This window comes from Sus scrofa, chromosome 9 (assembly GCF_000003025.6).
Source record: "Sus scrofa isolate TJ Tabasco breed Duroc chromosome 9, Sscrofa11.1, whole genome shotgun sequence".
NCBI lineage: Eukaryota > Metazoa > Chordata > Mammalia > Artiodactyla > Suidae > Sus > Sus scrofa.
In genome coordinates this window covers 55,376,763-55,401,835 of record NC_010451.4, presented here as the reverse complement: position 1 = coordinate 55,401,835, position 25,073 = coordinate 55,376,763, and the positions used below count along the sequence as shown (strand labels likewise).

General features: G+C 48.1%; 1 protein-coding gene and 1 long non-coding RNA gene across 7 annotated transcripts in view; both read left to right on the top strand.

The window, feature by feature from the left end:
• Positions 1-24,572, top strand: part of ETS1 (ETS proto-oncogene 1, transcription factor) — a 134,917-nt gene extending 110,345 nt beyond the window's left edge. For 2 of the 6 annotated variants that reach the window (XM_021101985.1, XM_021101986.1), the window contains 4 exons: positions 978-1,238; positions 6,235-6,309; positions 19,330-19,448; positions 20,759-24,572. In XM_021101985.1, the coding sequence (XP_020957644.1) occupies positions 978-1,238; positions 6,235-6,309; positions 19,330-19,448; positions 20,759-20,974 (671 nt within the window). In that variant the 3' untranslated portion in view covers positions 20,975-24,572. 6 annotated transcript variants of the gene reach the window in all.
• Positions 6,316-18,976, top strand: LOC110255459. Its single transcript, XR_002335736.1, has 2 exons — positions 6,316-14,262; positions 18,581-18,976. It is a non-coding gene; the product is annotated as an uncharacterized LOC110255459 (long non-coding RNA).

Sequence of the window (25,073 nt, the reverse complement as noted above, 5' to 3'; positions counted from 1 at the left end):
CTTTTTAGCCTCTTTTTTTCATGGCATTTTTGCCAATGGAAATTTCTCTAGGAGCTATGATGCAATCATAGCAGCTGTTTATAACCTGTTTTGGGAAATTAATGAACTTGCATGATCTTGTGGTCAGTTAAGAATGCCTTAAGCAACTCATAGAGTAAAGGGTTTCTGACATTGCGAGGGACCTTAACTCTTTAATCAACATCTTTGTTTTCTATTGCCCACATTTCCCCAATAAAGTACCAATTTCAAGTACAAAACTGTACTTGGAGGGAACAAAGAATATGGATTTCTATTTAGAAGAGTGATAGTGTTTTCTTTTTTAATCTCTTGGAAAAAGCATCTCATAACTTCTTTCTCTACTTGAGAAGGCGGAGAGGCAGAGCTACCTGTACTTCATTTTAAAAGAGTTTTGGAAAAAAGGCTAAAAAATGATATTTTTGTTCCAAGGTCAAGGAAGGTCAAACTGCTCTTAGTTTAAAGGAGTTGGTTTTTTAAATTTTTTTTTTTTATTTTTTATTATGACCAAAATATTTTGCTATATCGGACCTTTGGAAATTATCTCATGGGCTTGAGTTAGACCAGGGAAGGAATGGAGCCCACCACTGACTGCTCAGATTTCTACTCATTGGGCCTAATTCATCAGCCAGAACGTCCCATGCTAACAGGTGTGATTCTCAGCCTGTAGATTTCTGTAGAATACTTGAGGTCCCAAACGCTGCCTTCTCCCTCTGACAGGTCGGAGCAGTGCCTGGCTCTGCGTCTCTGTCCTAGGAGCTCTGGAGCTCATGGGACCATGGCAGGGGGTCTGGGAGACTGGGCCCAGGCAGCCCTTCCTCCCCAGAGCTGCCCCACAGCCTGCAACCCCACCGGCCGCTCGTTCCCTCCCTGCGTCCCTCCTGCGGGGTCCTCACCCAGAGCGTTTTACAGTGTCTTTTCCCATTCCTCCTCCCGCCCTCCTCCGCCTCCTCCTCCTCCAGGGAAGCTCGGGGGCCAGGACTCCTTTGAGAGCATAGAGAGCTACGACAGCTGTGACCGCCTCACCCAGTCCTGGAGCAGCCAGTCGTCCTTCAACAGCCTGCAGCGCGTCCCCTCCTACGACAGCTTCGACTCGGAGGACTACCCAGCCGCCCTGCCCAACCACAAGCCCAAGGGCACCTTCAAGGACTATGTGCGTGACCGCGCTGACCTCAACAAGGACAAGCCTGTCATCCCTGCCGCAGCCCTGGCTGGCTACACAGGTAGGCACCTGCCCTCTCTCCCGGCCGCTGGGGGTGGGCTCCCTGGCAGCTTCTTTCTTTCTGGGGATGGCGAGGAGAAGACGCTGAGAGGTCTGGTCAGCCTCTCAAGCCACTCAGCTATTGGGTTTTGGAAGCCAACACATGGTTGTATCTCAGGGGATCCTTTGCAGGAGTTGGGGATGGGTCAGGGGGTTGGGGGGACAGACTTATATTTTGGACTTTTTCCCCTAGCTGGGGAGAGGGAGCTTCTGTTCATTGGGTGTTTCTGGAAACTCTGCTTCATGGCCTCACATCAAGGGGCTTCTCTTCCCCTGCTCACATCAAGGGCCTCACATCAAGGGGCTTCTCTTCCCCTGCTCCCTAAACACAAAACCAGCCACAGGATCTCTCAAAGCCATCACAGAGTGACCTTCACTCTGGACCCTTCTGCAGGAGAATCCTCTTTATGCAACAGGTGTTCAATTGGGAAAAGTGTCCCCAGCCACCTTCCCCTCTGGCCAGATGCTGGCCTAGGTGTGGAACCTTTCATCTCCCTTAGCTTTATTGTGGATTTTTCTTTGCTAGAGTGAAAGTTATAGTAGTGCTGAAGGAAGACAGATCATAGAGCAGGAAAATGTATGTTGCGAGCTTGGGTTTGTTGAGAATCTGATGATAGAGCAAAACAGTTCATTGTCCAAACGAGGCATACATGCTGCCTAACTTTGGAAAGGTTTGCAGCTTGGGTCTGAGAGCTGTCCAAGGAGCAGGGCTATGGTGATGATCAGATCCTGTCTGCAAGATTGTAGTGTTTTCTACACGTTAGAAATTGGGTTGTGAGCAGAGCTTATTTTAAGCTTGATTCCTCAGCTGTGGTCTTGGCCTCTCTTCTCTCACAATTCACCTGCCCTGGTGATGGGGTGGCAGGGTGGGGTGGGGGGGCTTTGCGTGGATGAAGACAGCCAGCAAAGCCTGTGTTCCTGATGAGGTGTCTTTCGGATCTTCAGAGTGTGCAGATCCCTGTCCTTGTGCAAGGGAAATCCGAGGTCTTTACTAGGAAAGCCAGCGGACCTCTGAGAAAACTCACATGCTTAAGAAAGTTTCTCCTCCTTTGAGGATAGAGGGCGTGTCTTTGGCGTGGCATTCCTCCAGCCTCTTCCTGCTCTTCATGCCTCCTAACTGCTCCTGCTGTTCATTCATCCTAGTTCCTCCTGCTGTTCAGTGCACAGATAGGTGCTCGGGAGTTAAGTCCGGGTTTCGAGGTAGCCACCAGGTCTATATCGAGAATCACAGGCCAGAAAGGAGCGTAGAGGCCCCCTCCTCTGTTCTTTCTCCAAAATCCCCCAAGCCCTTGCTTGAGCATCATGAGTAGGTGGGAACATCTTAGGGCAGCAGCCAATGAAAGTTTGCCCGTTTCCCTTGATGATGTCTGGGGTTAGGCAAGTCTGTCGTCTGTTTCAAGCTGTACAAGCTGCTGACTCCCATACTAACCCTTAGATGTTTTAAGAACTGGACTCTGGGCAGATACAGTCATGGAGGAGGAGGCGAGTGCTGCTTAATTAGGAGCAAGAGGGACCGAGGTAGCTCTGAAGTGACCTGGCTGTTGGATGGCCAGCATCCCGTGCTGGCCGTGGTGGCGTCTGACTTGTGGTGCAGGGAAAACCTGCTCCGTCATCTGCCCACCTCTTCTCCCCCTTCCTCCCTAACCTCCAGGACCACATCCTCCACTTCGTTATCCTTGTTCACCGAGGTCTTGCCTCGTTCCATTTGACATGATCTCCGCCATAACTGCCATCACCATGCACGAGCGTCATTCTTCTCACCATTCTCACCATCCTTTCTTAGCCTGGTGTTCAGTTCTGAAAATTTTCCTGGTAAAGGTGGTTTTGTGGATAATGAGAATAAACTGACTTTCAGTCCTAAAGTTTGGGTTATGGCCAAAGAAAGCCTGATGATTTAGGTCAACCTTCATGGGGTATATTCTGGTAAGGATCTATGGCTACACTATAAAAAGCCTAGAAGTTTCTAGAAATGGTGAAAGCCTGCTCTCCACCTCCAATAGAACTGCCTCTGAAAAGGGTACCTGTAGTATTTATTGGATTTTCTGGATGGAGGAAGCCTGCCAAGCTAATGGTCTGCAAGAGTGACTTAAGGGGCTTTGACTGAGATGGTCTTGGTACCTTGACAAGAATTATCTGAGAGTTGGGAATCTCTGCAAGTGTGTCCCAGTTTCAAGGACAGAAGGAAAAGGATGAATTGGACATTCTAAGAACTAGGAATGTGTGTGAAGGACAAATTAGGGATGTGAACTGCCATCAAGAGAGCCAACAAAAGACCGCCTTCTCTGGCAATCTTAACCCAGAGCCAGAGAGATTGAGAACATCAGAAGCTCTTTTCAGGACAAATTCAGGGACATCTTGGAGGTCTGAGTTCTGTTTGATGTGTTTGATGTTGTCCTTTATTTGGAGAGATTGTTTTTAAATGGGTGCTCTTCCCTCCCTCCCTCCCTCCCTCCTTCCTTCCTTCCTTCTTTCCTTCCTTTCTCCCACTGCCTCTGTCTCTCTTTCTCTCTACGGGAATAAAACATTCGGTGGATGGAAGAAAGGAGAGGGTGCTTATCAGTTAAAAATCTCAAAGACTCAAGTAGTCATTTGAATTGAAAACCACTTTTTTAAGCATCTTACCATTCTGTTGTTTCTTCTTTATAACTGGGGATGCATAACTTTCCAAACCACCTCAAATGGTGGTGCAAACAATAGCCCAGAAAACAGAAGTCCTCTGTGCTCCCTCCCAGCCCTAACACACTGTGTGATTTTAGGCAAATGTACCTTGTACCCTGTTCTACTTTTAGTGAAGTGGAAGTGCTCCTCCCATTTTGGTGGTAGGAGATCTGTGAAAATATAATTGAACTAACTCCATTAATTAGACAAATGAGTGCTAGACATTGTGCTAGACATGGGGGTAAAGCTCAATCGTAACAGATCAATTATTTCAGCAAATGTTTCTGAGAGTGTGTTGAGTGCAGATAAGTGCTGGTAGCCCTTGAAGGTTCACTGTCTTGACGAATTCAAGATACTGTCATTGTCCTTCCACTTGAACTGGATTTCCTTATTACGGTGATTTGATGAAGGTCAGCATTTGTTAGGCATGTGGGGCCCCAAATCGGGGTGGCTTCTTCCCCTGTGTCCAGTGCCTGGTGAATATCACCCGTCCACGGTGCAGACTAGCTCGCCTCTCATGGAGACCCTTTATCATCTCAGATACATCCTAGGGATCCAGGAACATACCCAGCCCCCACCCCACCCCCGCCACCCCTCCAGGACATGCAGTGACTGGAGTTTGTACTGATGGGTCTCTGATCCTATGCAGATGAGACCCTAAGAGTTGCTGAAGTTTGGAAAAGTACTTTGGAAAGTGGAGATCATTGTGTGTGTTGGCAAACTTTATTGCTCATAAAAGTCACACTTATTTTCTATCTCAAGTTCTGCCCTCTTTTTTTTTTTTTTAAAAAATCTGTTTCCTTAAAATTGGACTGCTCCAGAGTAGGTGTGGTCACAAGGCAGAAGCACATGGACCTTCTTACGTCACTATTCCTTGGCCTGAACTAAAGGATGCCTGCATAGATTCCTCGAGCTGGGGGTGAGGGGGGTCTGTTTTCCTGCCAGTGCCCTAGGGGCCTTGGTCTTTGTCCAGCTCACCTGCAAAAGAATGGAATGCATCTTATTCTTCATAGGCTGTCTTAGTTACTGCACCGTAAGTGTGGAAATCAGTTAGAAACTGAATTTTCACATTCTCTTGCACTGTTACATTCTTCCTCTCAAGATAAGAAAATTGCATCAACCTTCGCAGGGCTCCCATGGCAACTTGTTAAATTAGGTCAAGATGTGGGGGCAGATAACATGGCTTGAAAGCCTGCCTGTTAGCTGAGTGAAGAATACATCAAATACAACGCTGGCTTCCGCCAAAATGTACCTTCTTGCCTTACTGGGACTGCTTATGGTTATCAAAACCATGCAATCAGAAAGCTCTGTTTCTTTTGTTCAGAGATACATATTGAAGCCCATCTGATTCTGAGGGAAGTGGCTGAGTATTTTCTATGTACTGGATGGACCCAATCATAGCGCTTTCTAGATCCTTGGCAAACATGGGCATCTCTGATTTTTCTTTTTTTTTCTTTCTTTCTTTCTTTTTTTTTTTCCTTCCAGATTTAGAGGGCGTAGAATAATATGCTGGATTGTCAAAGATTATTGTCCCTTCCCCTCTGTCCCTCCAAGCTTCTTTTATGGATGATGACATTGAGGTACCCAAAATGGCTTATTCATGGCCTTCTGCAGGAAGGTAGCTGCTGAATTGAACCCTACTTGCCAGATGTCTCACCTGAGTTCAGAATCTTTCTCCCTCTTAAGAAAGGAGAACACTCATCTCTTATCTCAGCTGTTCGCATGGAGTAGATTAGGGGTCTTGTCTCTCTTGCTTGTCACTCATTGATGCTTTGTCTGGGGGTTGGGGCTCTCAGCAAGGGGTGGAGCTGTTGGTCTGAAAATCACCTTTATCGAACTTCACTCCAAATTGAACTGCTCTCCAGCTCGCCAGACTTTTGCTGCTACAGATAAGGAGTCTGTTCCTATCACTCCTGCAGTGGTTCTTGGGCCGGCCTGCTGGTGGTGACTCTCAGCATCTAGGTGTATCCCCAGTTCTGAGTTGCAAATGTGGAGGCCGTGGTGAGGGTCTCTCCTTTATCCTGGAGCCTAAAGAAAAGCCAATCCCGGAGCCACTCATTAACTGTAATGAAACTACATTTTACCAACCTACACAGATTTATGAATAGATAGTCCCTCGGTCTCCTACAGGCAAAACTGAGGACTATCAGAAATGCATCTTTCAAATACTTTTGCGTGAGACATCCCACAAAACAGTACCAGCCCTGTAGAAATGGAAGCCCGAGACATTCCCCTGCATGCAGGGCCTCCTCTCCCATTGCTTCTGGCCTGAGATAAACCTTCTTTTTGCCATTTTGTAGATAAACTAGAGCCTGTCCACCGTCACACAGTAACCAAATCCGCGGACCGCACCCAGAACCTGGGAGTTCTGCCTGGTAATTGAGTTTTTGGGTTCAGTAACCTAAAGCTGCTGCTAAAACATGTTTGTGAAAATAAACAAGTTTACTGCAAAAGGAAGTCCCTCAAAGCCCTACCATTCAGACTGAAACCCGAGATTTGGCAGCGTTACCTGGAATCACAGTTTTCTGAAGGAAAGCTGGATTGCAAAATCCTCTCAGTATCTTCAGGTACAGGCAACAGCCGAAGAAGCTTAGGAAGAGCCCAAGTCACTGATGAGGAAAAGGAGGGGGGTGTTCGGAGCAGATGAGTTGTGTCGTGTCAGTGTGTGCAGAAGAGTCTACTTCTGATCTACACCCAGGTGGGGTGTTATTAGGAACAGCTTGGAGCTTTATAATTGGGGGGTTGGGGGTGCATTTTTCCCAGGGCCAAGCTCTGGAATATAGTCTCTGCACCAGAATGGTGTTGCTGCAACAGCGCAAAATGACTGAAGTTGAGAGGAACCAGCCTCGAGACATGAGCGTTAAACTCTGGTGCCTGTTTTGTGCGGAACTGCCTTTTCCAGGCGCCCTGAGCTTCTGGCTGAGCCTGGCCTGAGGCTTTCAGGAGGGGTCACGGTTTCAGTGTAAGGACATCCTTGGGGCAGTACCTGGATGGCTGGCAGAGGCCCCTGTGAAGAGCAGGTTGTAGGGGGCCAGGCAGCCCCCTCCCTCAGCCTCAGTGGAGCCTTGCTGCCAGCCAGCATCACTGAACCTGGGAGGAGTCTGATTCTCTGCGCTGTGTTTGGCGGTGGGTCCCAAGGCGGGTGCGTGGAATGTGTCTGGGCTCACACTGCAGGAGTGTTCACAGGCTGCTCAGTTACGAGGCTGCTGGGAAGATGCTTGGGAGCCTGGGGGCGGGGGGGAAGCTCCTGGCAGATCTGAGCTGGGTGGCAGGACAGCCTCTTGGTGTTGCTGGCACAGTGGTTCCCCTGCTTCTGCCTCCTGACTGGCTCCTTTGTGACAGTTTTTCTTAATCATCCGCCACCAGTGGAAAAAGATCACACGGTGGGAGGATTGGGCCTCGCTATTAATTTTTTTTCTTCTAAATGGCTTTTGAAAGCGTGGAAAGGGGGGCTCCCTGTTTCTGTCGGTTGCCCTTGAAGACCGCAGCTGGCGGGGCCACCCCAGGGTCTTGACGCAGCTACAGGAACAACAGCAAGGTGCCTTGGGGCCAGAGAGGCCCCTTCGTGCTTCATGAAATAAATCTCAGACCCTGGTGTGGTTCTGGCCACCTGAGGCCCGTCGGTGCCTGGATTTGGAGGTGGGAAGCTCACACGTTGACCCATTTTTTCTGGGGATGCCCTCCCCACCCCCTGCCTGCTCTAGAGTTGTCTCTGAGGCTCCCATATGCGGGGTCACTGTTTCTTTAACACAATCCAATTCCAAATGGTGAAATTGGGTGGGGACTGTTCTGGAATTCCTCTTGGTCTCTGCTTTTGAAGCTCCACCTTTTTGTCTTTGAAGTCCAGTGTTTCCACTAAGCAGGATCCAGCCAGTGTGTTGCTGAGGCCTCTGCTGGCAAGGGCTCTGCCAGTCGTTGGCATCTCCTGGTTCCTTGGATGCCTCCGCTGCTCTGGACGCCGACTGACCGGTGGTTCCTCAGCGTGGAAGCTGGAACCAAGAGAAGCTACAACTGACCCTCGAACAACATGGAGGTCGGGGGTGCCGACACCTCCCCCCCACTCCCAACCCCACACAGCCGAAAATTGGAATCTAATCCCCAGATTTAACAGCTAGCCTGCTGTTGACCTGCTGACATAAACAGTTGATTGTTATATGCATATCTACATATATTTTATGCGTTCAAGACATACCTCATTTTTTGTCTTATTTTTCGCTCTTTCTAGGCTATGCGATTTGTCTGTTTTTTTCAAATGATAGCAAATCTACAAAAAAATTCTAATATATTTAAAAAAAAATCCGTGTATAAGTGGACCCGTGAAGTGCCAACCTGTGTTGTTCAAGAGCCTCTGTATGTCCCTCCCTCTTCTCCTGAAAGTGACTTCCATGTGATGCTACAGGTGGGATGGTTATCCACATCCAGTTTGTCACTTAGGCCTTCAGATTTAAGTCCAGGTTCAGCCCTGGAGAGGGGACCATCCAGGCTCTTTGACCACAAGGTACATTTCAGAGGCTTCATGGTATTGGGCTTAAGAGCATGGACTCAGGGACTGGTCAGCCTGAGTGTGTGCCAACTTTGCCACTGACCAGCTGTGTGTCATTGGGCAAGCTGACATCTCTGTGCCTTGGTTTTCTCATCCACAGAATGGTCATAATAGCAGTTCCTATCTTACAGGACTGCTTGTGGGAATTACATAAATAGCTTATGGGAAGCACCCAGCACAGTGCCTGGTCCACAGGAAGCACTGGGTGCTGGGTGTTACCACTGTTTCATATTCCTCTCCAGACCTTGTGTCTTCCCAATATAATTCCACATTCCTTGAGGTCAGGGGATGATGGATTGACTTAGAGAGTTCCAGTAACTCCTGACATGGTCTTCTTGGGGACACTTGAGATACTTAATATCACATGTGTGTTGAGTTCCACCTGTGTGCGAGGCTCTTTCATATGCATTCTTTTTTTTAAACTGTCACCAACCACCACATGAGAAAAAAAATCTGTTATTCTTGTTGTATAGAGGAAAGCACTTGGAGTTCAAAGGCGGAGAAGTCTAGCCCAGGTCACACAGTAGACAACAAAGCAGAGGCCTTTCACACTTTTTCTCTGTGCCCAACAATTTGCAGGAAAATATCCAACATGAATAGCGTGTTTGGGTTTGGGTTTGGGTTTGGGTCTGCTCAGTAGCAGGTGCCAAGACATGATTAGACTTGTAAGCCATAAGCTGGGGGGAGAAGGTGCTTGAAGAACAAGGTGAGGGGGGGGGAGCAGGGGAAGGCAGCGGAGCCTTCAGACCCTGTGCAGACAGGAGGGGGTTTTGGGTGGGGAGAGCCTCTGCAGCGCAAGCTAAGGAAGGTGTGACCAGGCTGCCTGGAACCCTCGGGAGCTCTCTGTCTTGCAGGAATGGCCTCAGGTGCCCTCGGTGCCTTGTCCCTGGGCAGAGCAGCCTCAGGAAGCATGGCTTTGATGGGGACACAGTGGGTGGGATCACTTATGCTCCCTGCGGCCAGAGGGCCAAGCAGCACGTTGTCGTGGCGCCATCTGCCCTGACAGATGAGTGTGGTGTCTGGCCGGTCAGATGGCAGGACTCCAGACCAGGGTCCCCACGCTCTTGGTGGCCCAGGATCGGCTTCTGGGTTCAGTGCCTTTTGTTGACTAAGTTACCAGGCTGCATTATTTGCCTGTGACTCATGTCTCCCTGAGAGATACTGAGAGTGAAAGTTGTCCTAAGGTGGGTGAGTGTGAAAGTTTGAGCTCAGTGAAGAGGCCAGGACTTGCTCTGCGGGAGAGGCGCCCATAGGGCCGGGCTCTGTGGAGGTGTCTGACCTTCAGAGCCGAGGTGGGTGCTGTTTCTCATGAAGGCCCCTCCAGGCAGGGTTCTCGGTCCTTTCTACTTTAAAGGCGTGGGTGGCACCTTTTCAGCTCATCTCGTTATGGTGGAACAGAAGTGTTTCTTCAGTTACCCCCATACTGTTATTAATACTCTCTTCTGTTATTCCACCCAAGCTGGCTACCATGTTTTACATTTGAGAGGCGAACAGAAAGGATGTGCTGGATAAAAGCTTGACAAGTTATGTACTCAGATGATGACTTAGAATCTAGTTCAGCTCCCCAAGAGTTTGAATACGGTAACTAGTTATTTTTCTCATCTTTTTTTTTTTTTTGCTATTTCTTTGGGCCGCTCCCGCAGCATATGGAGGTTCCCAGGCTAGGGATCGAATCGGAGCTGTAGCCACTGTCCTACGCCAGAGCCACAGCAACGCGGGATCTGAGCCGCGTCTGCAACCTACACCACAGCTCACGGCAACGCCGGATCCTTAACCCACTGAGCAAGGGCAGGGACCGAACCTGCAACCTCATGGTTCCTAGTCGGATTCGTTAACCACTGCGCCACGACGGGAACTCCTATTTTTCTCATCTTTGATGCAAGGAAGAAACTTTACCCCTAGGAGAAAATAAAGCTTGGCGATTGCATTGAGAATCTCCTGTAAAAGGTCCAGGCTTCAGACGTCTCAAATCCTATTTTCTCTTTCTAATCAGCGAACACATCTTTTTCTTCTTGTTACCTAGGTACTTAGGAAGGCATTTCTTTTGACATTTACATTAGTTAGAAAAAGGCTTTTTTATTTTCTGGTTTCTAAACAAAATTCTCACCCTATACCCTCAAATCCAAACCTCACCCATTTCTGGTGGCTTCTTAAAACAATCTATTACCTAGAAGACATCAGGAGGAAAAGCTCTAAAGAAACCCACTTCCTGGCTTGAGCTTTGCCGGCTCACTGTCCAAGTGTGTGTCTGAGTGGCAGGTTGAATGTGGCGAGACAGAGTCCTCGGACTTGGAGGAAAGGCTCCTGCATTTGAATACAGGCTGCCCCTTTAAGAGAGGGGGTGGTCGCCTTTCCCTGCAGCCACCCCCACACATGTGTACGTGAACACATGCAGGTGTGAGGAGCCCAGGCAAAAACAAGGGCCTTTCCTCCAGACACTAAAGTGTGTAACTGTCTTGTTCTCAGGCCAAGGCAGACACAAGTGAGCCTCGCTTACGTCTGTCCCAGGTGGGGCCACCTGGCCAACCCATCGCCAGCCCACCAGGCTTGTGGCCCCAGCTGTCTTGGACATGGGCTTCCTGCTGTTCTTCTGTTACAACTGATGCAACCCGTCCCCAGGCCCCAACTCCCAACATTTGTGGGGAACGCTGGACTCACTCTAGGTCAGCCCTACATAATTATTAGGTGGTGTGTGCTTGGTGAGGAGTATAAATGATTAAGGGGGAAAAAGTGCCTTAGGGGAAAGAGGATCTAAGTCTGTCTGTGGCCAAGATTTCCCCAAGCCATAAATGTCGGCGATACTTTCACTTGCAAAGCAGTTTGCATCTGCTTTTTGTGCGTGTCTCCTTTAAATTAGAGCAAGCACTTCAGAGTTATCCCTAATTTAAAAAGAACTTAACTGGTTATTCGCATCTACAGTGTTTAAAACATCTTGCATTTATATACTTTAACTTTTTTTTTTTTTTTTTTGGTTAACCTCTGGCTTTCTCTTTTTTCGAAGTTGCTGCACAAAAGGCCAATTTAATTCTTGGAAGAATAACTCAATTTTATCTGGTGCTTTTGCTGTTTTTTTTTCAACTCCATCTTTTTTTTTTTTTTTCTTGTTTGTCTCAGGAAAAGTCTGCTTTAAAAAAATTTCTTTTTTTCTGTAGTTTAATTATTCTGTTCAATTCCATAGTTGTGTTTTATATTGTTCCCCAATTGTTCTGCACCGTGGTCATCTCTTTATGTATATACACATATATATGTATATGTATTTGTAACAATAAGGACATAATCTTCGTAAAGTAGGAAGGAGCGGGGATAGTGATTTTCATTTTAGGGATAGATAAACTAAGGCTCAGAGAGGTAAATGAGCTGCATGAGATTGCACAGTCAATTGGGGAGGAGTTGGGATCCAAGTTCTGGACACTTGATTTTCTGTTTGGGGCATTTCCCACCGGCATGTATGTATTTTGATTTTACAGGATACCGTCTGCTGCCATCTCTCCGTCAGTATGTCCAATGCCTGACACATTTGCTTGTTGGTTTAAATTTTTTGAAATGCTTCCTACTTTCTTTTGGTCTAATGTGTCAGAGGCAGGGACTTGGTGTCCAGGCTGGTTTTAATTGTTTTCTAACTTATTTACATTGTTAGGTCCTGGCTGTTTCGGCAGTATGTTAAGCGCAAGGTCACGAAGGTGTCGTCGAGTGGGTTTTTCAAGCACAGGTTAGAATGTTGTGTGTGGTCCTGAGTGGACTTATTGGAACTGAGGTCCCCGATGGCTGCCTTCGATTTCCTAGCCATGGATAGAGGACCATGTGCATAGAACATGTTGGTCTGTAGTGATTCGCTGAACTAAGGCTTCCTTGATCAGTTATAGGACGTACCGCATATGGATCGTGTTGGGGTTTACGTGAGACTGGGTTGAGTTGGGGCCACAGCAGGGCCATAGCTCCGAGGAAATGGGAAAAGGCACATCAAGCAGACCATCCTCTTCCTCCTTTTGAAAATCTTCAGTGCTTCGGATGCCAAACGATCCAGCAATACAATTTCTTGACTGATTCATCCCCACTCAGAAGATAGTGCAGCTCCTGTTGGGTTTGGCCCTGAGGGCAAGAAACTGTCAGGATGCTTTCTGTTCCATTTGTCATTAAAGGTCATTTCCTCAGGACTGGACGGCATGAGAAGGACTTCGGGATCTTTTGTGGATGATCATTGAGAAGGTGTTGAAGGCAGAGGGTGATGCTTAGATTCTAGGGTCACCCACCCCACCCACAAAGGTGGGCACTCCTGCAGTAGTTTGAAAAAAAAGATACACTTGTGAACAGATGGGTCATTTCTGGAGTCGAGTGTTCTGTTTTTGCCATCATCGTTTGGCTGTGGGTAGAGACACCTGGGGGAAGGGAGGGGCCAGTCAGTCCCGTTCCTCTGTTTTAGGACCACCTGTCAGATGTGTACTATGGGGGCAGAGTGAGCCCTGTTGCAAGGGTGACCAACCATGAGAGTTTCATAGGTTAAAATAAATGTGGTGTCCTGCCCACACCGAGGTCTTTGATTTGACTTTGAGAGTCGAGCTACAGAGATTAGATGCTCAAAGTAGCAAATGAATCCCCAAAGGACAGGAGGTGGGGCCGTTTTTATTTTGGGGCACATGTTGATGAAACATAGCCTGGGAGTCACCCATATTGTTTGGCCCCAAATATAGTTTAATAGAGAGAAGCAGTTTGGGTCGCTTGTACCCTGACACCTTTCTGCAGAGGATTGTTGGGGTAATACAGTTCAGTAAATATTTACTGAGCACCTGTCCCAGGCCAGGTCCCACGCCTGGCACGGAACACAGAAGGTTCGATCAGATGCAGCCTAGGGTGGGAGGGAACTAACAGGTGGAAGGAGTCACCCCACGGCAGACAGCTTTTCGATTGTGTTTGCTGGTGAGGCACTGTGCTAGGCTTTGGGTGACAGCAGTGAAAACTCACAGTCCCCGCCCTTGGAGTGTGTGTTCTAGTGATGAGAGAGATTTACGGAGAGCAGGCTGCTAGGCTTGGTCTTGATGTGCACACAGACGATGGGGGTGCTGACCGAGACAGCCACTGCCTTGGGCTCTGCTCCTGTGTGGTTGCCTCACGCTGGGCACAGGCGACAGAGTGAGAACTTGAAGCTGAACTGGAAAGGGGTCCCCACCCTGAGCCTGGTTGACCAGCTGTAAATTCACTGCTGTGGCAGGCAACCCCCGAGCCTGGAGAATGAGAAGAAAGATGCTGACATCTTTTTTCTCATTCTGGGAACAGTTATGATCCAGGGCACTTGATTCAAATCCTGTCCTGGCCTTTTGCTTTTTCCATTTACCTGAGCTGCTCTCTTCTTAGCCTCTAAGCCAGGGGGCCAAAAAACGGGGGCGTTTTTAAAATCACCCCTCAAGGAGACAGACAGGAGCCTTCTGGTCCCTAGACAAAGAGAAGGGAAACAACCAGATGAGTAGGAATATACTGGGTGCCTTGCCTTACAAAAAGAGGGAGTGGTTATTAGCCCTGGACTTGAACTACTTTGAGGGTCCCCTCTGGAGGGAAACGTCCTTGTGTGACTAGCTCTGCTGGCCTGGGGTCCCTTCAGATGCCCCCGATAACTGAGGTTGTGTCATACATAGTCTTTGAGTGGGACCATCAGTGTTGTACTGAGAATTTTTGTCTTCCCCAGAAGCTGAGAACAAAGCCGTCAGAGGAAACTCCCCGCTGCAGCCTGGGGGAGCGGGCAGGGGTGGGGGGCGTGTGAGTGTGTGTGTGTGTGTGTGTGTGTGTGTGTGTGGTGCCCGCCCTCCCGCACGGCTGCGGAGACACTGCCTTCTAACAGGGACCCCTCTGTTGTTGTGGTTCAGAGCTCCGACTTGAGAAGCATAGTTTCCCAGTGATGCCACTGGATTCCTGATGTGTGACACCCCGGGGCAGCCTGGTGAAGGCCGCTGTTGACTGCTGTGGGGGCCCCAGACAGGGACACCATTGTGAGTCACAGTTAGTGTGTGAGCCCCCTCGCTCCCCCCCGCCCTGTGATGGGCACTATTCTTAGTACCATTCTCTGCTCCCTGGGACAAAGGTCACTGGGACCACAGTCTGGTTGGTGGGTGGATGGGGCGAGGGAGGTGCCAGGAGAATGGAGTAAAAGGCTCAACAATGTGAGGATATGTTGGATGGAGGGCAAGGGACAGAGCCTGGGCCCTGGGGGTTTGGACAGATGGACGCTGAGCGACATAGAGATGTTCTCCGGGAGGAACTGTACCCGCGAGAGCCAGCCTCCCTTTGTGTCTGGGCACAAATGAGAACGTCCCTTGGACTGGGACTCGGATGCTGCTGCCCGAAGGTCAGCGTCGCCAGCGTCCCCTCCAACCCCAGAGCCACCTGCATGCCGTGGGCTGCCAAGTGGCCCTGAGTTCCCCTTCCGGCCCCCCAGGGAGGGTGACACCTTGCTGCGGAAACAGCCTCCCTGTTGGACTCCTCGCGGATCCAGCCAGGGCACGAGCCACCCTGACACCCATGTTGTCATGGGGAAAATAACACACAAGGAGGGTTGAGGTGTCAGCAAAAGTGACCTAGAGAGAACTCTCTGGGGCAGGGTGGGGGGGACGGATCACGGATCCCCTTTTTTGGGGGTCAGTTGCAAAGGGTGAAGGGTTAGCCGGGGCAACTTCCAGAAAACCGCAGGTGAGAATGCTGTGCGTGCCCTTAGCCTGTTGGGCTGATGGGACTTTTTCCCAAGCATCACGAAGGAGACCTGAGCTGACCCCACCGCTGCTTGACTTTACCATCGTGCGGCCCGGGGAAGACGTACCTCCCCACTGCCTCCCATTCGGGTCCCTGTGCCTTCCTTAGGCATCTGGTTTTCCCATTTACCCTCCCCTCTTCCCTTCGGTAAATAGAAGAAGAGTTAGGAGGGCACCACAACTAGGACCTCGGCTCCCAGTTGCCAGATTTCACAGTTTGATGTTGTTTATGAGCACAGGGAAACTCATGATGAGAGAAAAGGACTCAGTCTGCCCCGGCCACATTCACAGACGCCAGGGCTCAGATGTACACAGAGAGCGGGCTGGGGCAGGGCCGGGCAGCCTGTGCCTCTAACATCCAGCTGGGGAAGTGGCGGAGGAGAAGCAGTTATAGCTCTGCTTGCATCCCTCCTCCCTGAGCTGGTCCCACTGCCTCGAATTGAAGCCCCTTTGGCACTTGATGGCCGTACAGTCTCGTGGATGGGGACAATGGTGGCTCTTGGGCCTCCCTTTCCACGACTCAGGATGTGCTTGCTGTGCCCTGCCAATGGCCAGGACCTGTCTGGGGACAAGAACGCCCCTGTTTCTGTCCCTTTCCTCAGTTTGGTATGATCAGCCCACTTCTCCCCAAAGAGATCTCAGACCAGTAGTGTGAGAGGGCTTTTAAGATAACTAGTGGAGGGAGAAATAGTGACATAACATAGCCCAGCAGTGACCCTGCAGGGACCTGACTGGGCTGGAAGTGTCCCCTGTGGAGGTGGACACCAAGGTCCCTAGTGGTCAGACTGTCAGGAGAACCACTGGCCGTCCGGTGTCCTGGACCACGTGCTGTGAGAGGCAGGGAAGAGAAGATGTTTTTAAGAAGCCAGGTCCTTTTATCCCTGGGTCCACAGCAGTCCAAGGGCAATTTCGATGCCCACTCCTGGGTTGGTCTTGCCTGTGGACAGTGGAGTGTCGAGAGAAAGAATTTGGAGGTCAGGCGGCCTGCATTCCGGCCACACCCTTTGACTCGTGTGGCCTTGGAGAGGTTATAGAGCCACAGAGTGGGTCAGTGTTTCCTGCTGGAAAGTGGGAGAGGCAAATTTAGTAACAATAGCACCTACCCATGGAGTTACTGTGAGGGATGAATATGATGGCTCCAAAGCCTCACATATGAATTCCTATGGTGCCTGGTAGCAGCCTAAGAAAGCGCACAGCTCCTGTTTGTATTTGCCTTTGCCAGGCATCTGAAAGCAGCCATCCATGCCTGCCCCCAGCCCTGGCCTTGTCTATGGTCTGTAGTCTTGACCCAGGAGAGGACCATGAACTCCCCAGCTTATCGACCTAATTTGGGGTAGTGGATTTTTCCTTAGCCTCACTTCGGGGGTCCTGTGGGTGTCTATACTCATTTTATGCTTCTTTCGGAAATCTAAAAGGGCTCTTAGAGTTGCTTTTTTTCTTTTTTGCCATCAAAATTTGCGTAGTATTTCTTTTTTCTTTTTTTTTTTTTTTTTTTTGTCTTTTTTTGCCATTTATTGGGCCGCTCCTGCGGCATATGGAGGTTCCCAGGCTAGGGATCGAATTGGAGCTGTAGCCGCCGGCCTACACCACGGCCACATCAACTCGGGATCTGAGCCACGTCTGCAACCTACACCACAGCTCACGGCAATGCCGGATCCTTAACCCGCTGAGCAAGGCCTGGGATGGAACCCGAAACCTCATGGTTCCTAGTCAGATTCACTAACCACTGAGCCACGACGGGAACTCCTGCAGAGTAGTTCTTACTAGAGGTTTGTTTTCTTCCTCCTGCCCATTAGAGTGGCTTCTCTGTGGATTCCTCCTAGGACGTCACGTTAGGATATTATTCCAGGCAGAAGGTAGTAGGGACTACCAGTTCCTGAGAAATCTGCAAGTGTGTCCGAGCTGTCCACTAAATGTTTTTTGTTTGTTTGTTAATGAGGGGTAGAAACAGAAAAGGGTAGTGTAGTTCCCTGCACCATTTCTTCACATGTGAATATATTTTGCAGGTGTTTGCTGAATCATTTAATTCTAGAATATGTGTCAAGTATTTCTTGCAAGACGGTTTTAAAGCACTTTTGAGGTGCATTCCTAAAAGGATGAGGTAGAGAGATTTCATTTTCCTGATGCTTGGGTGGTACAAAGGAGGATCCTAAGAATGATTACTAGGAAGTTGTCACCGAAGCCATTGCTTCCTTTGACTGTCCTGTGAGGATGCTCGCCAAGCCGGCCGCGGTTTGCTCGTAGGCGTCCATCGAGGTTACCCTGGTGCCAGGACTCCCAAGGCCTGAGCACCTGACCCATCATTTCCTAATTAAACTCTGGAGCAAAATCACATCACTTTTTGGTGTGCCTTTTTCAGCCCCAGCTGGATGGAAATAGCCCTCTTGTGCCTTGCCTATAAGGAAGGTGGGGAGTGGATTTTCGGAGCAAGAAAAATGGTGCAAGTGAGCATGCCTCGTAGAAGTGTAAGACATAACGAGAGATTGCCCTTATAGGTCGTAAAGGACATTTCTTTCTTTATTGGCCACGCCCACAGCATGTAGAAGTTCTCAGACCAGGGATCAAACCCCCGCCATAGCAGTGACCCAAGCCATTGCAGTGACAATGCCGGATCCTTAACCCGCTGTACTGCAAGGGAACTCTGAATGTTTCTTTTTTAGATAGAGAGGGAATGTAAAGCCGATTTCCCATTGAATCTCAGTTTGCTTTGGCTCAGACCAATTTGAAACTCAGGTTCAGGTTTAGAGCCTAAAAACGTCGCATTTTCCTTTGTGAGTTAGAGCATGCAAGGCTTTCTTCATCTACAAGGACTTGATCTTTCCCAGCCCCACTGCCGCCCGATTGCTTCTAAGATGGTGTGGAAGTGTAGTGAGCAGCGTGGACTATTGAACCCATACTTGTCTCCCTGGCTACATCCATAAATGAGATAAGATTCCGAAGAAGCACTGTCACTTCTGAATAGAAAGCCATCCTAGAAGGAAACCCATGGAGCATAAGTCTTGTTGTGTGAGATAATTTTTTTCTTTTCTTTTCTTTTCTTTTTTTTCATTTTAGCACCATACAGGCGGCCTATGGAAGTTCCCAGGCTAGGGATCGAATCAGAGCTGCATCTGCTGGTCTACGACACAGCCACGGCCACACAGGATCTGAGCTGCGTCTGCGACCTGCACCACAGCTCATGGCAACGCCAGAACCTTAACCCACAGAGCAAGGCCAAGGGATCAGATCTCGCATCGTCATAGATACCAGTCAGATTCACTATCGCTGAGCTACAACAGGAACTCCCTAGCAAAGATAAATTGATAGACTATGTCAGGGCTTCCAGAACTCAGATCTTGCAGTGTTGATGACTAAGACAAGAGAATAGAGTGTGTGTGTGTGTGAGTTAGAGTTCGCTGAACCCATGGACAATTTCTGAGGCAGTCCTCACCTGACCTCTGAGAACTTCCTGGCTGGCGAGTTGATTCCTTCCAAAGCGATGAGGCTTTCCGTTCTTAGTTTGGGTGCCTGCCTGTAGGTGGGGACGGGATCCTGGGAGAGAGGAATGCTATGACCAAAAGAACATCTGACCTCGGTGTCCTTGTTAGATTCCCCCTAGGACGGTACTGCTTCTCCCTTGCAAATCAGGGCTCTCTGCTATAGATGGTGCCTATGAGCTTTGACTTCGGGTTGGAAATGACAAAGACATTCCTTGGTTCATACCTTTCTTCCTTTGGAAGGCAAAAATAACGACTTCGTTTGTTCAGGCAAAAAAAAAAAAAAAAACAAGAGAGAGAGAGAGAGAGAGAGAGAGAAATTATGCTTCTGTAGAACATCTCCAAGGAGAGATTCAGTCTTGTCTTTGTAGAGTTTGCTTAGCAATAAAAATGGACTGACCCTTAAGTTGATCAAAATAAAGCAATTGCTATTCTGCCATCAATGCTTTCGGGGTAGGAAGCCTTCACGTTTTCCGTCGGTTGAGCCCCTCCTCCCTCCTCCATCACTTGTGCTGCCTGTTGGCTTCCTTTTCTCCTGGCTGGGGGGACCGAGCGAGAAGGGATGGGGAGTGCGGATAATGGGATTAGTTGCTGGGCGTGAGGAGCGTCTGGTGTAATGATTCACAATGGCTTGTGTTCCAGGCAGCGGACCGATCCAGCTGTGGCAGTTTCTTCTGGAATTACTCACTGATAAATCCTGTCAGTCTTTTATCAGCTGGACAGGAGATGGCTGGGAATTCAAGCTTTCTGACCCAGATGAGGTAAGAAGGGAGGGCCTTATGGTGAGGGAGGAGGAGAGCGCGAGCTCTGGAAATGGGTCCTGCGGGTCTGATGACTTTTTTTCGGGGCTCGAATCCCAGCTCTGTTACTGGTGTGACCTCCTCAGAGTCTCATCATTGGGAAAACAGAGATAATCAACCACGTTGCCCATTTATTTCCCAGGAGTAACTGATAGGACACCTGTAAAGTTCCTGGCACATAGGAGGCTCTTCGTCAATACACGTTGCCTTCTCTGACTTTGCACCCTTCCTGGCCTTGTGACTCCATGAATATGGGGGCCTGGGAAGATTTGCTCATTCATTTGCCCTTTCATTAACAGACACTTACAAGGTGTTTGCTTTGTGCCACGCCCAATTCAGAGGATTAAAAACAAAGATCAAGAGAAACAACCTCTCTAGGAGTTCCCGTCTCGTGGCGCAGCGGAAACGAATCTGACTAGGAACCATGAGGTTGCGGGTGTGATCCCTGGCCTCGCTCAGTGGGTTAAGGATCTGGCGTTGCCGTGAGCTGTGGTGTGGGTCGCAGACTCGGCTCGGATCTGGCGTTGCTGTGGCTGTGGTGCAGGCCAGCAGCTACAGCTCCGATTCGACCCCTAGCCTGGGAACCTCCATATGCCTCAGGTGCAGCCCTAAAAAGCAAAATAAATAAATAAATAAATGGCAAGGGAAGTCTTCTGCATACTTGAAATTAAAAAAAAAAAAAGGAGAGAGAGAGTGAGAGGCAACCTCTGTGTCCCGGTAGACCTCAGGGGCCCTTGTGCCCAGTACAGAAAAAATGCTTCCTGTTGATGAAAGGCAGGTGTGCTGGCAGCACAGCCATCCATCCCTCACATTGGACTTCATGCTTTCAAAGCAAGGGCATTCTGTTCATGATACAGGAAGGGGAGACTCTATAGTGTTGGTTTTTTTTTTTTTAAATATTAGAGGCTTTAAGGAGTTAGGATCACCATGTTTTCAGCAACTTAAAGAATAAAGGAGTTCCCTGGTGGCCCAGTGGTTAAGGATCCAGTGTTGTTACTGTAGTGGCTCGAGTTCAATCCCTGCCTGCCTGGGAACTCCCTTATGCCACGGGTGCAGCCAAAAAAAAAAGAATCAGTGTCACTATCATCCTTGGCCATCCCTTGGAATCTGGACTTCAGAAGTGATCCGTCAGAAAAGTATCTTCCGCGTACACGAATCTCTGTCTCCGGCACCTCATGGGTCAGCACAAATGGTGTAGGCATATAAACGTATATATATGGATTATCCTATAGATTTTTACCCCCCTCTTTCTTTTTTGTTTTAAATTTCAGGTGGCCAGGAGATGGGGAAAAAGGAAAAACAAACCTAAGATGAATTATGAGAAACTGAGCCGTGGCCTTCGCTATTATTATGACAAAAACATCATCCACAAGACGGCGGGTAAACGCTACGTGTACCGCTTTGTGTGCGACCTGCAGAGCCTCCTGGGCTACACGCCCGAGGAGCTCCATGCCATGCTGGACGTCAAGCCCGATGCCGATGAGTGATGGACACCCTGGGGCTGGGCAAACTCTCCTGAGGCATTTTAAAGAACAACCACGTCGGTCGGACTCTTAATTTTTAATTGTTATTCTATTTTTAATTTTCCAGAGCTCGTTTTTTTTACATTCAGGGGTGGGAGCTAAGTGAGCTGCAGCTATAATCAATTGTGCGCTGTCGGAAGAGGAGGGCCAGGACTCGTGGGGCGGGCGGGACAAGAAATTCTTGAGCAAGAAGGGCCTTCTTAGAAGCTTGAAGAATCTGGCTTAAGGGAGGAAGAGACAAATGTGTCCCATCATTTAAAAAAAAAAATATTCCATGAAAAAAGAAAAGTGTTTTGAGTCATGGACCTATTAGCAAAAGAAATCGATGCACCAGGGGCTAGGAGACTAATAAAAGGCAATTCGTTTGCTTTTGTTTTCAGGTCTGGGAGGGCAAAAAAGTGGGAGGTGGGATCAAATCTTTTGTTTGGGGGATGCACTAAAAACCAAGGACTATTTACCTTTTATTCTCTTTCGAAACAAAGATGGACTTCCATGTAGTGGGGCCAAAACTGTTTTCGTGTTAAAATTTATTCAATTAAATTTTGTGCCAGTATTTTTTTTTTTTTTCCTTAAAAATCGTCTTAAGCTCTAAGGTGGTCTCAGTGTTGCGGTATATCATGCAAGTTTGTTTTTATTTGCCGGTTGAGGATTCTGTCACCGTGAAAGGAAACTGTTTATATAGACCCCACTGGAAAGGCAAAGTGCTGTCACTGAGATGGGGGACCCCAAATTCGTGTGACTGATATATGAAGGAAAAATAATGCTGATTTGGGTGCAAGGAAACTGTGCATGGGAATTTCACCTATAATTTTAAACAATTATGATCACACCCCTCTACTTACTTGTCATTCGTAGATCCTCGGGGCTTGGACGTAACGTTGGGCTAAGAAGCATTAAGTCTTGGAACTGAATGTATTTTTTGGACCACACCTGGTTTGGGACCATAGTAAATGTAGGAGCACTGTAGAAGTCATGGAAGGGGGATTGATGGGGAATGATGGACCTGGTTCTGGACTGGTTTTGTACCTGTAACAAACATGACTTGGAATAAAAATCTGTATGCATAGGCATTACCCCTCAGGTATTATGAAATAAGTCCTGAATGCATGTCATTCCAAACTAACACTCTGTCCTTTCTTTTTTATGTCTTATTTTTTTCCCCCAGCATCTCACATGTATTGCTTCCCCTACTCTGTTATTTAGTAGAGAGAAATGTACAGCTTTCTGATGGGTGAGTGAAAGAGTAACTGCAGACATGACATGAGTTGGAGCAGATCTGATAGAGCCATTGAGATGTCCTGGGTTTTAGAAGCAATGGAAATTAAGGGAGCATAGGAATAAAATGTGGCTCGGCTGTCTTGGGGGAGAAGTGCGAGGCTTTCCTTCGAGGAGTTTAAGGCAGCTGAGTCGGATGTCAGGTGAGACTGGGTGCGTGGGCAGCGTGCATAGCGCAGATGCCATTAGGGCCCTGTGCTTGGATCTGCTATCCTGGCACAGGGTGAGGGAAGGTTAGTAATTGCAGAGCAAGGAAGACCAGACTTGAAGGCAGAGGAAATAGAAGGAAAGGAGCTTAAGGGAAGGAATAAGGTGGTGCACGAGATTCAAATTTCTTTTTAGTTCCCCCAGAGTTGAACTATACACATGGTCAACAGAGGCAGTTGTGAATATTAATCTGAATATGGGGTTCAGGGAGGGGGGGGACCAACATCAAACTACTGAGGAAAACTGCCTGGTACAATTAGAATCACCCCCATACCGTACAGGTGCCCGATGACAAGGAGGACATCAGAGGGATGGCTTTTTGGGCTTCATTGAGCGAGGTGAAGACACATTTAGGACGAGCTTCTCAGGGCTGGCCCTTCTTGGGCCCCGGCTGAGAAACTGGAAGTACTAACTACCTTCTAGCATCTTCAAGAAAGTGGATTGTTTACTCCTCTTGCAGACCCTGAATGATCAGGAACTTAGCTCTGTGATTCATGCGTTTCCTCCTGCCGATATTATCGGAGCATCCACTTGGAAAGCAAAGGCAGAATTTCGCCCAGCTGTGTATTTTGATCTTCTTCCGGATGCAGGTGCCTTAATGAAGCTCTCGAAATATTTTAGGAGCTGCTCAGGGAGTGTTAGGCAGAACTGTTTGGACTACATTGTTTTCTCTTAGATTATGTGATCTTTGTAGGGCACTGGCAAAGACGTGTGCGTGCGTGCGTGTGCGTGTGTGTGGGTGTGTGTGTGTGGTGCGTGTGTTTGCAGACATGCAGACCTGCAGCTGAGCTAATCCCGGGGTTTTCTTGTGAAGTCTTTCCACATTTCAGTCATGGCTGAGAGTAGACCCAAAGCCAAGCATCGGTCATTGCTTGCTGTTTGCCATCAGGCATAAAATCACTTTCTCAACTCATCAACCTTTCCTTTTAAATTTATGCTGAGAACTCCCCGTGTCTGAATGTATCTAACTCCTGCAGTAATCCCATAGCAGATAAGATGTAAGCAAGTACCGCCTCGTGCTCTTTCAGCCGCCTGTTTGCTAAGATGCCCTTTCTCTCTCTGTCCACCGTTTTCAGTCTTTGTAGACAGCAGATTAATTCAGACAGCTTTGTTGATCTGGCCAGATGCTTGTTCTCTTTCTGTCCGAAGGCCAGAGACCATCCCAGGAAGAGTGGTGGGTGGCTTATACACTGGAAATGTAGCAGAATTGTTGGATTGATGCTTTGAAAAAACACATGTGAGCTTCAGAGGAAGGATGGGCAAATCTGGTTGAGCTGGTGAAACTCACTTTCCTGGAGATGCCTTAACCCACGTTGGTTTGGGCGGTGCGGTTCAGAGGTCACTTTTGTTCCCTCCTGCCTTGCCGGGAGGGACGTCCCTACACAGAGCCCTGGCTTTGTGGCTGTGGGGATTCGAGGTAGCATTCCAAGATCAGATATGCTTTTCCTCACTTTGGAGACGAACACTCTGGGTTTTAGAGCATTAACCTGCCTAATCTTCATGGTGAAAATGACACCTCTATTCTAGTCATGCTGTGCATGTTGCTTTCTCTGTTGGGGTCTATATAAATGTGTTGAACTCTTACCTACATTCCAAAGAAGTTTTGCGGAACCATAAATATATGTATGCATATACATATATAAAATATATATATTAAAATGAAATTATCAGGAATACTGCCTCAGTTATTGAACTTTTTTTAGAATACTTTTTTTTAAGCTGAGAAGTATAGGGGTGAAAGAGATGTTATATTGTGTTTGACTATTTTCCAACTTGTATTTTCATATAATTTATATTTTTTAAAAGCTGAAAATTTAAACGCAAGATGAAAAAAGGAAAAGCAGGTGCTTTTTAAAAATCAGAACTGAGGTAGCTTAGAGATGTAGCGATATAAGTGTCTATGTGTTGTTTTTTTTTTTTAAATGCAAAAACATTTCTTATGGGGGAGTTTTTTTGTTTGTTTATTTTAGTAGCTGATGCTGGCACATCATTTTGCTGGAGAGTTTTTTATATACTGTAGCCTGATTTCATATTGTATTTTAAACTGTGTGAGATTAAAAGCAAAGAAATTCATTCATAACGATGTGGGTTTGGCTCCATTCTTTTCTGTCTGGTTCATGTGTGAAAGCAGGACCGATTAACCAACCAGAGACAAGCCCAGGAAGGAATGCAACTCCGTCTTGCTGATCTCACTCGCTCTGGACCGTTCCAGATAAAAGATTTCCTAATAAAGTGAGAACTACAATAGGACTATGTGGAATTGTAATCTCCCATCCCAGTTGCTGAATAGATGGTGTCATCCTTTGTGGAATGTCCCTGGCCTCGTCAGACCTCATTTTGATCATGTCTGGAGGACTAAGAGGCACATGAAGAAAATTTTTAATGACTCAACAGATAAACACTTGATTTCACCTGGGTCAAGTTCCAGGTATTCATACCGGGCGTTGACTGTCTCTAGGCCATGCACAGTGCAGGACCAACCTTCTCCTCCCAAACTCTGACACTAATTTTGCCCTGTGCCCATTTGGACCCATCACATCCATCTCCTTGCCACCCCACCCCCCCAACTCTTTCATGGGGG